The sequence below is a fragment of the Gopherus flavomarginatus genome, chromosome 9 (genome assembly GCF_025201925.1).
Source record: "Gopherus flavomarginatus isolate rGopFla2 chromosome 9, rGopFla2.mat.asm, whole genome shotgun sequence".
In the NCBI taxonomy this organism is placed as follows: Eukaryota; Metazoa; Chordata; order Testudines; family Testudinidae; genus Gopherus; species Gopherus flavomarginatus.
The window spans coordinates 22,557,766-22,571,587 of record NC_066625.1 but is presented as its reverse complement, the minus strand read 5'-3'; the positions used below and the strand labels follow the sequence as shown (position 1 = coordinate 22,571,587).

The 13,822-nt window shown below is 38.4% G+C and overlaps 1 protein-coding gene across 8 annotated transcripts in view; it reads left to right on the top strand.

Moving 5' to 3' along the window:
- PARN (poly(A)-specific ribonuclease) overlaps window positions 1–13,822 on the top strand; it is a 143,381-nt gene that overhangs the window by 40,578 nt on the left and 88,981 nt on the right. For 4 of the 8 annotated variants that reach the window (XR_007776297.1, XM_050967741.1, XM_050967740.1 and 1 more), the window contains exons 19-21: window positions 4,691–4,746; window positions 9,514–9,600; window positions 11,672–11,734. Coding sequence is in view for 7 of the 8 variants with exons in the window: in XM_050967741.1 (XP_050823698.1) it covers window positions 4,691–4,746; window positions 9,514–9,600; window positions 11,672–11,734 (206 nt within the window). In the remaining variant the exon portion in view is untranslated. Of the gene's footprint in view, window positions 1–4,690; window positions 4,747–9,513; window positions 9,601–11,547; window positions 11,645–11,671; window positions 11,735–13,822 lie in introns of those variants that run through there. The other 4 variants (XM_050967739.1, XM_050967742.1, XM_050967744.1 and 1 more) reach the window with 2 other exon arrangements.

The following is a 13,822-nucleotide window of genomic DNA, read 5'->3' as shown; positions in this document are numbered from 1 at the left end:
ACTAGATGATTGCAATGGTCCTTTCTGGTGTTAAAAAATCTGTAAATCTAGTTAGGTGTATTTTTTTTTAACAGTTAAGATGAAAAATGTTCCCTGTAAAGCAAAGTGTGTGTTGGGGATGGAGGGTCATTGTGGTATAAATATTGCATATTAACTTAAAAAAATAGTAATTTCAGTCAGTCAGAAGCAGGAATCTGAACAGCACTTAAACAGATGTGCCGTTGAAATCTACAGAATGGTTGGTGGTTTTGATGTTGGAGGGATGTTTTTAAATGACTAAGCAAATCACTTTAGGGGAAAACCAAGATCAGGGCATGAGAACTGGCTTGAGACCTCTACCCCTCAAACTTGTAGACTACAAGAGGATGATGAGGTCATGACCTACAGGTTGAGCGCTTCAGCTTTACAACATTATGATATCAGAAATCACTTCCCCAGTGGATTTATGATTTGCTTGTGTGGTAGCTGTATAAAGATAAGAAAACATAGCTACATTTTAGAACTTAAGTTAATCAGATTTCAGCCTAGTACAAATCTGCAGTCGGGAATGGATCAATATGTTTTCATGCTGTAAAAATAAAACCAACGTTAAACTTGGAGCACCTGTTAATTTTTCGCTACATGTTGTAGTGGTTAAATGTAGTTCCTGCTTCTAGCTTCCATACAGAAAATCATACAATAGATACTTTGGATTTGGACTTAAGTTATAAATGCCAGTTTAGTTCTATTAAGCACCTTTACTTTCTGACTTCATAAATGCTATTCAACACAATATTAAGATAAACCTGAATGTGTGTTAGTAGTGACTACGTGACAAAAGAGTGATGTCAGTAATACAGAGCAAGTCAAATAACTAAGGATGACTGACTTGCAGAAAACAATATTTTACTCATAAGTAAGGATCCTAGAAATCCATTTGCCATGGAAAAATGCAGAATTTGCGTTTTTACAGAGAATCTTCAGTTTTTACATTTTATGAAAAAATAAAAACACATATTAACTATTAACTAAATTTTACCGAAACTATTGGTGTCACTTATTCAGTGCACGCAACCTCCCCCTCTGTGGTTGATTTTTTGAATGCACTTTAAATTTACACAGCTAAACATAGTCCAATAAACCTCTGGCGTGTAGAAGTTACTCAGTGGCATAAAGGGATTTGTGTTTTAATGCATCTCAGATTTCACTTGAGCCGCGAGGACTGTCTCTGAAAATGAGTAATGTTAATATAAAAGCAATTTTTGCTTTATTTGTGCACTTAACAAAACCAATTTTCTGAAAAAGTAAAATACAGACATAAGTATTTGGTATATGTAAGAAATACAAATAGTAATTGTATTTTTTCTAATTATCATGATTGAGACACTGTTAGGCTTCGAACTTGCTTAAAAATGGTAACTATGTCAATAAGACATTATGTTCAACTGATGTGTGTGTATTGTGGCTAGGGAACACAAGTTCAGCGTTTCGTTTTAATCATGGAAGACACTGTTATATTTTTATTGGACAATTTTGTGGGTTTTTATCATGGGAAGACTAGGATCTCTGCTCATAAGCTTATTTACCCAATTTCTTAAACTTAAACAAAATGTAGAATTTAGAACTAGCAGTTGATCAATCTTTTCTAAATGCTACTTGTTTGCTTCAGTAAGGTACCTTGACCAAGCTTTCAGCAGATTTGAAAACCATTAGCCATGGTCTTGTTGATCCTAGAAGCTTTTCTTTTGGCTGAGCTAATAGGAAGAATTGCAGTTAGCTATGTTGCCTGTTGTGAAATGTATTGCATATTTTTACTTTAAGCCAAATGGCTGTGCCAAATTTTCAAACAAACAGAGTTGCTTCTGAGGTAACCTTGCATAGCTCCATTAATTTTTAGCTGTTATATCTTTCAACCATGGAATCCGTCCTAAATTAAAATGGCGAGGGGGTTAACTAGAACTAAGACAGACATCCTAACACACACTTTTTAACAAAATGAACTTGTTTGTATTTTGGTACATATACTGCTAACTTCTATAAGGTCTCTTTACACATGGATTCATCAAGATTAAGGCTACAATTATATCATGGAGGTCACGGAAGTCACAGACTTCGTGATTTCCATTGACCTCCATGACATTTTCTGCTCCCAGACAGTCTCCCTCCCTCTACCCCACTATTCTCCCCACAGCTCCCAGCCTGTGCAATGGTGGGGGCACCCTGCAGCTGCCCAGCCATGGCGGGTACCCTGCATCTCCCACTCCCCAGAGCAGCAGGGGACCCTCAGAGCTCCCAGTGACCACAGTAGTAGGGGACCTGGGAGCCCCCGTAGCAGTGGGTTCTGAATCCGCCTCTCCATTTTGTCAGGGATATTTTTAGTGACAGTCGTGGAAAAGTAATGGGCTTCCATGAATTTTTGTTTATTGCTCATGACCTGTTTGACTCTTACTAAAAATATCTTTGACAAAACCTTATCCTTAATCATGATACATACCTTGCAGAATTGTTTTTATAACTTTAAATATTTTTCTCCATTTTTGAGGTACAAATATACTATAAACATGCATAACTAGGTCAAACACAACATAGTAGTGTGCACTTAAATTGTTACTGTCAATTAAAAAATGGAGCACTTAAACAAGGTTACCTTGCTCTTAGTTCCTATAGAACTTAGTGTACAGATTTTGTATGTAAAAATGTCTTTCTCATAAAACAGACCGTTATTGAAATATTATGTTTGCCATAATATATAAAAATCTTGATTCAAAATATAGTCTTGAGTTGGCAAACTAAAATCAGTGAACAGAATGGTTCTGAATGAAGGCTCAGAATGAAAAACAAAATCTTTTAACCATCAGTTTGAATCCAGACGTGCCCCCCAAAGTTGTAATGATTTCTGACTTCTAATGGAAAAAACATAACCAAATAATATAGACCTTTGAGTGGGCTCATGAAAGGGGGTACATATCTACCAAACTTTTTATCATAACCCTCCCTAGATTTGCTCGCTGCTCACTACTTCCCTGATGTCCAGTATTGTGGGAGGTACTGTGGAGCAGAATGGAAAATTTCTTACCAATATTTTCCTTTCTGCTAGCAGTGTCTCCTACAACTCTGCCCACCTTGGATGAGGCAAGGGTCAGACATTAAGTGGAATTGTTGTCATAGGACTGTTTCCTTGGTTTAATGTACTTTATCCTCTGGGATATTTTGTTAATAATGTTTATGCAAGTTCTAGAGCAGTGGTGTGCAAACGTTTCCAGTTGCACCCTCCCATTAATGGAATCTTTCTCCCTTCCATTACTGCACAGCCAGAGCTTCCTCAGCAGTGGAGCTTGGGCTGAAGGTGGAGCTGGGGCTAGTGACCTTGGAATAACATTCCCGTGGTGGTGGTGGTTTTTGGACCTTATTGAAAAAGGTCCAGCCATACCAATGGAAATCTCATTAATGAAAGAAACAAAATAGCTTGTAGATGTTGAGTTCAGATGTTCAGAGCTCCTGGACAGTAAATGTGACAGAATTCATTCCATTTATAATGTCAAGCATCACTTGGCTTCTTTCTTAACAGAATTATTATTTGTGTGTGCAGTATATACACCTCTCTCTTATATAGTAAACTGTTATGCAAATGGAGACTTGTGCTTCTAACGTGGAGTGGCATGGATTTTATAAAATTAAAAACCCTTCAGGTCATCCTGTTCTGTTTCTTGACTTACTGCATACTGAAGCTAACAATTTTAACCAGATAGATCATAAAGAGAGGCACTATTTAAATATGAATCAAAATTATGAAAAACTTACTTTCCATTACATAGGCCTGATCTACACCTACAACTTAGGATGACCTTTGTACATTGCTCATGGTGAATTTTTCTCACCATCTGAGAGATGTGGGTAAGCAGACCTAAGCCCTGGTGTAGATGCAGCTAGGTCGACTGAAGAATTCTTCTGTCGATCTAGCTGCTGCCTCTCAAAGAGGGTGGATGAACTACTTCAATGGAAAACCCCCTTTCATCACTGTAGCAAGTGTTTGCACTATAGACCTCCAGCACCATAGCTGTGCCTCTGTAGTGTAGACGTGCCTGTAGTTTTCATAGTTTAGAGGAGGCAGCTTTTATTTGGCCAGATCTCTCATTATTCTCCATTAAAATATTATACACTATCTGTTTTTAAGCTTTCCAGTTCCATTCAATGTAGATAGAGACAGAGGGGCTGGGGAAGTTGTGGGTAGAGAAGGAAGAGGCAGATCTGCAATACATTAACAGCTGACTCCTATGGCCCCCCTCTCCAGCATATTTATGCTAGTGCTTCTTGACTCCTTCCACACTGTAATCAGCTCTTAATTACTTAACTGCTTTTATGCACTACCAATAAATTACTGGATTATTTTGAAATTTGTATGTACTTTTCACGTTTTCTTTCCTATTTTAATAACACTAGGCATATCTGTTTTAGAGCAAGTCAGTAAGATAACGAGCATTTACTTTAAAATAATTTCACAGCATGGAACGAGCTAGCTGACAGGATACTCCCTACATCTTGTAATTTTTAAATTATTAGTGGGACTGAAGCTTTCCGTTGCTAGTCACCCTAGACTAGTACTGCTCCTGACTACCTTAGAGAATCAGTGTGGTGTTAAGCTTTATAATAGCCTCTTAAAGAGATCTGTATGGCATAAGTTTGCTAGTGACACTTCTCCTTTTTGCCTCAGGTTATTTCTTATGAGGGTAATGGACATACCATATCTCAATTTGGAAGGACCAGACTGTAAGTAATTTTCATTTTGCCTTGATCTTACTACTGTTCTGGTTAAAAAGGTCCTCTGTAGAAGCAAGTGTAAGACAGTATTATTTCATGGGTAGAGAATGGGACTTAAATTGCAGCTGAGCTCTTATGAACTCTTATCAAGTGGCATTAATGTACTGCTTCTCCATTTTATAAAAAAAAAAAAGTAACCATCCTTGTTACTTTGGATGAAGGATCAACAGTATACAGTAAATACTTTTGAAACAGGTTTTGTCTAGATCAGTCTGGACTCCTTGTAAGTACCAAGTTTAATATAGTTGAAGATAACAGCTTTGAGTCATATTCTATCCTTGATCTATGCACAAGTGAAGTGGCCCAAATTAAAGTTTGCAGTCTTAAATAGCCATTTTCTCTCATCTCTTGCAATAGTAAAGGATGCAAGGTAGTGGTTGTTCAGTAGATTGACAACTTCACTTCAAAGTTCATCAAAAATGCGTTTAGCCTAAATGTAAGAATTTTCAGGCCGAAAGATATTTTGGTGAAATTAGATGGGGATTGAAATTAAGCCTTCACATAGAATCAGTTGTTACCTTGATTCTGGGTTCAAAAACCATAGAATGCTAATGAATAATTATTTATTTTTTATTAAGGCTATTGAGCCAGAGGTTCATTTTCATGCCAGGTTATAACTTCAGGAGGGAAAGCCTTACATGGACCCGATCATCCTTACAAACATTAGAGATCTGAATCTTTCATGATTTGATTTATTTGGTTAAAAATATGGGAAGGTTTTGGTCCTTGATTAAACAGAGGCTTAAAAATTCTTCATCCCTGTGCTTAAGGTTTTCTTTAAAAACCATTGGAGTCCTACAGCTTTGTCCAGACACTTGAAAAACACAAGTCTGTTTGTAGTCTTAATATGCACTACAGCAATAGTAAATGTATAATCCACAATAAAAGAGTGACAAAAGACTAATTTCATGTCAGGACTAGAATTTTTAATAAGTATTTTAACATAGAAAAGGTGGATATATAAATACCCACATAAGTGTTAGTTTTTTAGGAGGAAAAAAAATTCTCAGTGACTTTTTGAAACATATCACTCAAGAGAAACATTTTTATTTTGCCGTCAAAATAAAACTTCCTGATAATAGCCATTTCTCCTCCTTTTTTTAAGATTTTTTTTCTGTGCACTGAATAATTCTGACTAAAAATAGCCTTTTGTAACTACAGCCTATTTTGATGGTAGCTTCATTAAATTCAGTGACTGGAGGGAAGTACTTCAGAGAGAAGTTTAATTTGAGAAGGTTGTAAGGGAGATCAATAGCAATTTTATGAATATAGTATATGACATAGTTACTGGGATAGTTAGTGTGGCTTTATTGGTGTGATTATTGTATGTTGGTTTAGTTTAATAGTAGACAGTTGGGAAATAAGCAACCTCAATGTAAACATTTTTAGGATCATTAAGAGACAATGCCTGAGCTACTAAGCTGTGAAGTTGGTATTGCTAGATGCCAGCAAAACTTAATTGGACTGCCCAAAGGATCCTAAGGGTGTGTCTACACAGCAGCTGGGAGTTCTGATTCCCAAAGGGAGTAAATATACACATTCTAGCTCTGCACAAGCTTGCACATTAAAAAGAACAGTGTGGCTGCGACGTCCCAAGTAATGGCTTGGACTCGCCACCCATGTACTTACCCAGGACATCAGGTGGGATTGTACTCGGGTGACTAGCTTGACTGCCATGGCCACAATGCCATTTTTAGTACTCTAGTTCAAATAGAGCTAGCATGTATGTGTCCACTTGTGCTGGGAATCAGCCAGCTGCTGTGTAGACACCCTAAATGATTAAAAATTCACTTTAGAGAGGGGGAGGCAGTTGTTAAGGAGCTGTTCAGGGGAAACAAACTGACTGCTGGAGGATCTGAAGTAGTTAGGCCTTAAACTTCCGTGGTATGGTAACCTTAGGTGGGTAGACATGCTTTGTTCCTACTAAAAAGATTTAACAATACTTTGGTTTGTGAAAGCTGTTTGGTCTCCTGTATTGTCCAATGGTTTCAGGCTCCTGGAGAGAAGACTTGCAGGTGCCTAAAGCACTTGAGCCTGCTGGGTAAGCACAGTTGATCAATGGGATGATGTGGCCCAAGACCTATCGTAGGAGTGGAAGAATCCTATGATTCCACTCAACAGAAATAAAGGCACAAGGCCTCATATCTGAAGGGAGTGCACTTAGAGCCCAGAGATGCAGCTAGTTCTGCAACTGTGACAGATGTTACCTTTAGAGAAATTCAGTAACCCATTCTCAGTCTCAAGAAGTGATGAATATTAAGAGGCTTTTCACAGCAGTTACACTTGGTTACTTTTGTATTAAGAACACTATATAAAACAATGGTTGCTGGTGAAATGACTGAAACATTCCTATCCTGGCTAGGCATTGGTGTTCATCAGAAGGATGTTACAATATAGGGGATAAAATTTAAGAATAAAAACACGTGGTAAGGTTCATTTATTAAGGGCCATAAACATATTTTTTTCTATCTAATTTGGAAACAGATGCTATTCAGACCTTTATCTTGAACTGGGAAATTTAGAGTTTTAATGTTAGACTAATTGAGTTGCAAAGATTAAATAAAACCCTTTGAAATATTCACTGTCAACTCTATTTCACAACAAGAAATAGATCTTATTTTAAACTATTTTATGAAATTTGAATTTTTGTGCCTCAGCTCTAGTTTGTACTGTGCTTTAGGTGTGGCTATTTTCAGCAGTAACATTTCTTAGTGTGCAATTTTGTGCTTTTCCTTTACAGTAGAGTTACACTTGTCAGGGCAATATTTTTATTATATCTGCAGCTTTAGCATAAGTGTATTTAATTCAAATTCCCTTTTTTGTCTGGTGATCTTTGATCTGTTGATTGGTTTCCAAGATACTAACACATAATGGAGCACATAAATTAAATATTTTTTTACAAAAACTTCATTGGAGTGCATTTTCTTTGTTATCAAATACATTTCTATAAATATTGAAATCTTATTCTGAATGGCTGAATTACTCCATTTATGTCCTACCTGAAGCTATCATCGTCTCAATAGTTTTCGTAGAAATGATGGATTTTTGTATACAGGGCTGATTGAATTGAGGGAGAGCAGCAGGGTAGGTGTCTTTAAGAACAGTTACTGTTTTCATACAAATCTTAGGCTAAGATGAGTATGCCACAAATTGAAATTGCTGACACTACTTATGACACCAAGTACTACACACACTGTTCATTTTTGGTGTTCAGTGTAACAGTCTAATTATCGAATTTAACTGGCATAAATCAATTGTAACTCCATTGAAATCAGTGGGCGAAATCTTGTATAAGCAGCAGTTCTGAAAGTTGACAGAGCAAAAGCTTAAAATATGAACTGCTGTACACTGCAAAATAGGTTTTTTTACTGTACAGACCAAAACAAAGTTGAATTTTTAAATTAAGGTACTCATTCTTCTTAAAAAATCTCAGATTTATAAGGAATTCTTAATAATAATTTTTAGTAAGGTACTCATGGAGAGTATACTAGAAATGCTAAGCTGTTTCCTTAGCACAGTTTTGCAGTGGTGGGAATTGCATTCAACTTTACGTTCTTGGTTTAAACCAGCGTCTATGATGGTTAACTGATGTGTGTTCTCCCGAACAACTTGGAGCAATCCAAAATATTACTTCAGATTAAATCCTAAGGTTATATGGATTTGGAAGGAAGCAGCAGACATCAGGGGGAATGTTGGCATCAGTGGATTATATTTGTCACTTGAGGTTGTCCCAATAGTAGGCTTTCCAGACAAATTCTCTGATCTCTTTTGAGGGCCAGAGTAAACAGATTGACATTGTGTAGCAGGGAATGAACAAAGTAAAACAGAATGAGGCAAAGTTCAGTAATTCTTATATCAAGGACATACGCCACAGAGGATAAATTCTGGATGTTTGTATGTATAAAAGTGACAAATATTATAAATTACCTGCACCTTAAAGTATTAGTATCCCATTCTTTTCTCTTTTAATGGATAAGGAAATTACAGAATGTGAGTATCCAAGAATGAAACAAAGTTGCTTTCATTACAATCATGCACAAATTCAGTAAGTTTGTGGAGGGAGTGCAGTGAAAGCTGTATGTTCAGCCAAATCCTGCATTTTCCCTTTGTCTTTTATTTTGCTTTCAGTAAATTATTTTCACTGCATGCCTAGGGTTCCTGGCATACAGTTAACTTTTCCATCCTACTTGTGTCCTTCCCCTCCATCAGTAGTATAAGGAAACAGGTCATTTGTTTCCCAATTTTAATGTGAATGGGATAAATCACATGAGGAGGAGGATTGTATTATATTCTAATTTGTATTTGGTACTGCGTGAAAACATAATTAACTGCTTTACAGCAAGTTTCGTTTCCTTGAATATGATGCAAAAGAGATGTAAGAGACTGGATTTTCATAATTAAATATGAGCAATGCTGGGCAAAAAAGGCATGTATGCAATTTGTGAGCAGTTACTGCTTCATGCACAGTTGCTTCAAATGCATATACAAATGAGCCAGTGTGATTTAAGTAGTAATTTTCATGCATAATTACATTAATTGTAACTCACTTCAGTCAGTAACTGCATGCAGTTCTGAAAATCATGCACTAGTTTTCTGTAATGAGTAGTTGCCAACTCTAACAGTTTAAGTATACATTTTAGGTTTTTCTGATACACTGAACAATTCAAACCTATATGAATACCTGACAGCATTATTAAATGCATTCTTATCTTGCAGTGCAGCCAAAACGAGACCATGTTCTTCATGTTACATTTCCCAGAGAGTGGAAGACTAGTGATCTTTACCAGCTTTTCAGTGCCTTTGGTAAGTAATGCAGCTGGGTCCCTGTCTGCCTAGGAAACTGTCCTGCTTTTGATGATGGTGTTCTTGAACAGATCTGTCTGTACCCTTTAACCATGATTGTAGACTGTTCAGCTGCTAGAGTAGACAATGCTAAATCATGATTAGCCTATAGCATATTTGTTGCATGGCTGTTGGACATCTAGCTATATCATCCTTGTGGTCCTTAGGTTTTTCAAGACGTACTCTGCAGCATTGGGGGAGAAAGGGAGAAGTAGATGTGAAAGTTGACCCAGGGTTTGGGGAATTTGTGGAATGAACTGAGTGGAGGGAAAGGAGTAAGGATTATGAAGGAGAGGATGATGGTGATCATAGTGTCAGTGAAGGGGAGGAGAATGTCGAGGTACGGTGCACTTAAGTTAAGGAGGGAAGGAGATGGCTAAGAGGAGCAAAGAAGTCTTTAATCAGTGGATTGAAGGTTATGGAAGGAATGAGACTGAGAGGGGGAAAGTGTACAGTACTAAATAAGGAAAAAGTAGTAATCTGAATACAGTAGATGAGTGATATTTGAGGAGGAGCATTGCCTGGTGAAGACAAGATTAAGAGTGGCCAAGACAGTGATTAAGTAGATTGATCTAGCCAAGAATTGAATAAGGAAATGAGAGTAGAGTTGCTGAAATCCTCAACATGAAAACTGAAGTCAGCAGAAGTGCAGGATTTGGATGAAAGGAAATTGCAAATCAGAAGTCAGCCTTCCCTGCCTCCAGCAGAAGTTTTATGTATTCTGATGTGAAAATGGGAAGAGGAAAAATAGAGTTGTTTTGAGCAAAGAGGGCAAGATGTAATTGAGATGGGAAAGGAGTGAAGGTAAAAGTCATGGTGAGGGATGACCAGGTCTGGTGAGATTGAAATTCAATAAAGCTAGTAGACATTAATCAGAGGGCTATTAGCAACTGCTCAGCAGGGTTCTGTGCAGTGGAGCTCATACTTCAATCCTGGTGTGCTTGTCCATGGGTTCCTGGCTGCATGTCTTTTGAAAAGATACAGAGCTGCGTATCCTGCATATGATAGTCTGGATGTTTTGGAATACGGAACAAGAGGAAGAATAGGAACAACCTTCATACCAACTATTTATTCACTATGTATAGTGTGTATATATAGCACAACCTTCATTATCCAAAGCTTCATTTGGAGCTTCATGTTCATTGTTAGATTATAAAGCAGAAGGAACATGTGAGATAATCAAATCTGACTATCTGTGTAACACAGACTATAAGACTCCCCTGAATTAACTCCTGCTTGTATTAGAACATATATGTTCTAGAAAAATATCCTATCTTGATCTAAGTTTCCAGAGATGGAGAATCCTGCACAGCCCTTGGTAAATTCCAATAGCTAATTGCCTCCCACTGATTTAAAAAAAAAAAATATATTGTACCTTATTTCCAATCTAAACCTGCCCATTGTCAACCTGCAGCCATTGGATCTTGTTATACCTTGTCTGCTAGATGGAAGATCCTTTCATTGTCAAATTTCTGTTCCCTAATAGGTATTTAGAGACTGTGATCAGGTTACTATTCAACCTTCTGTTTGATAAGCTAAATAGATTGAGTCCCTTGTTTTTTCGATAAGACAAGTTTTTCCAATCCGTTAATCATTATTGTGGCTCTTCTCTGAACCTTTACCCATTTTTCATCATCTTTCTTGAATTGTGGACACTATAACTGGACACAATATTCCAGCAGTGCTAGCACCAATGCCAAATACAACTGCGATAATTTATTCCTATTCAGTATTCCCTTGTTTATACATCAATGGATCGCATTAGCCCTTTTGGCCACAGCGTTGCACTGGGAACTCATATTTAGCTGACGATCTGCCATGACTCTCAAGTCTATTTCAGAGTCGCTGTTTCCCAAGATAGAGTCCCTCATCCTTTAAGAATGGCTTGCATTCTTTCTTTATTCCTAGGGTACGTCTGTACTACCTGCCGGATTGGCGGGTAGTGTTCGATGTATCAGGGATCGATTTATTGTGTCTCATCTGGACGCAATAAATCGATCCGCTAATCGACACCCATACTCCACCTCGACAGGAGGAGTAAGCGGAGTCCATGGGGGAGCCGCGGCAGTCGACTCGCCGCCGGGAGGACGGCCAGGTAAGTCGAGCTAAGCTACTTCGACTTCAGCTACGTATCTTAGTTCGAACCCCCCCACCCCGCTAGTGTAGGCTAGGCCTTAGATGTATGACCTTACATTTGGCTTTATTGAAATGCACATTGTTTGCTTATGCCCAGTTTATCAAGTGATCCAGATTACTCTATGTGAGTGACCTGTCCTCTGTTATTTACCACTCCCCCCCGTCTTCGCAGTCTGGGAACTTTATCAGGCATGGCTTTTAATTCTAGGTCACCGGGAAAAAATGTTAAATAGCATAAGGCAAAGAACCAGTCCTCTCAGGACACTGTTGGAAACCCACCCAATTACTGATGATTCCCTATTTAAAATTTTGAGACCTGATAGCCAGTTTTTAATCCATTTAGTTTGTGCTAATGTTTATTTTGAGTCATTCAAGTTTTTAACCAAAATATCATGCAGTACCAAGTCAAATGCCTTACAGGAGTCTATATTAGATCAATACTAGTATCTTTACCAATCAAACTTTTAATCTCATCAAAAACATATCAGGTTACACAATCTATTTTCTGTAAACCTCTGAATGGTATTATATTAGCTGCCTTTTATTCTTTTTTAATTCTATTATTAACTATTAATTTTTTATTATCCTTTCTGTTAGTTTGGCAAAGATCAGTATCATGCTGATAGACCTGTTATTGCCTGGGTCATCCCATTACCTTTTTAAAAATATTGTCACAACATTTGCTTTGTCAGTCCTGTGGAACTTCCACAGTATTTGAATACTTAATGAAAATTGGCATTAATGGTCCAGAGAGCTCCTTGGCCAGCTCCTAAAATTCTTGGATGCAAGGTATCCAAACCTGCTGACTTGAAAGTCTCACTTTTAGTAGCTATTGTTTAATATCCACCTAAGATACTATTGGAATGGAAAGTATAGCCTTATCACATATGAATACATTTGACCTTTTTCCAAATACAACACAGCAATACAGCTCTACCCTGACAGAACGCGACCTGATATGACACGAATTCGGATATAATACGGTAAAGCAGTGGGCAGCCCCAGGCCCTTTAAAATGCCATCTGAGCCCTGCTGCCAGAGTTCCGGCGGTGATTTAAAGGGACAGAGGCTCCCCACAGCAGCTGGAGCACCGGGCCCTTTAAATCCCAGCTGGGGCTCTGGCAGCCGGGCTCGGGCGGTAATTTAAAGGGCCAGAGGCTCTGGCTGCTGTGGGGAGCCCCAGGACCTTTAAATCCCCACCAGAGCCCTGCTGCCAGAGATCCAACGATGATTTAAAGAGACCGAGGCTCCCCACAGCAGCTGGAGCACCAGGCCCTTTAAATACCCACTAGGATTTTTTTTATAGCTGCTTTCACTTCCCCTCTAAGCCAGGTGCTTTTTTTTTGGTTCATGGCTTTTTGGGCATCTAATAAAATTTTCCCAGTTATTCATGTTTTTCCTTTTGAAATGTCTTCTCCCCTCTGATTTGACTCAGTTATTAGCTTTGTGAAATCGGCCCATTGAAATTGGCCCAACTATATTTTGCTGAACTTACTGTGTTTGCATATAGCAAATGCAGTCAACTGCAATCATGATCAACTGCACCTAAACGGCTAATTTTTAGTTCTGAGTGTCATTGTTTCAAGAATTTCTTTGCAGCTCCCCTCCTACAGTTTCAGGGATCTTTGTTACGAAATAGTTCTGGGGGTATGGCTACACTTGAAATTTCCGAGCACTGCCGCAGCAGTGCTTTGAAGTGTGAGTGTAATCGGAGCACCAGTGCTGGGAGAGAGCTCTCCCAGCGCTGCGCGTAAACCACATCTCTTACGGGTGTAGCTTGTAGCGCTGGGAGCCGCGCTCCCAGCGCTGCAGCACTGATTACACTGAGGCTTTACAGCGCTGTATCTTGCAGCGCTCAGGGGGGTGTTTTTTCACACCCCTGAGCATGAAAGTTGCAGCGCTGTAAAGTGCCAGTGTAGCCATGGCCTGGTGGTGGTATGTGTCCTCTGTGCTTAGAGCCTAGTGCACAGTGACAGGTCTCTTTGTACTTGATGTTTGCAGAAGTGCTGTGTTACAAGTTTTGTGTTCCTGGAATATAAGAAGAATG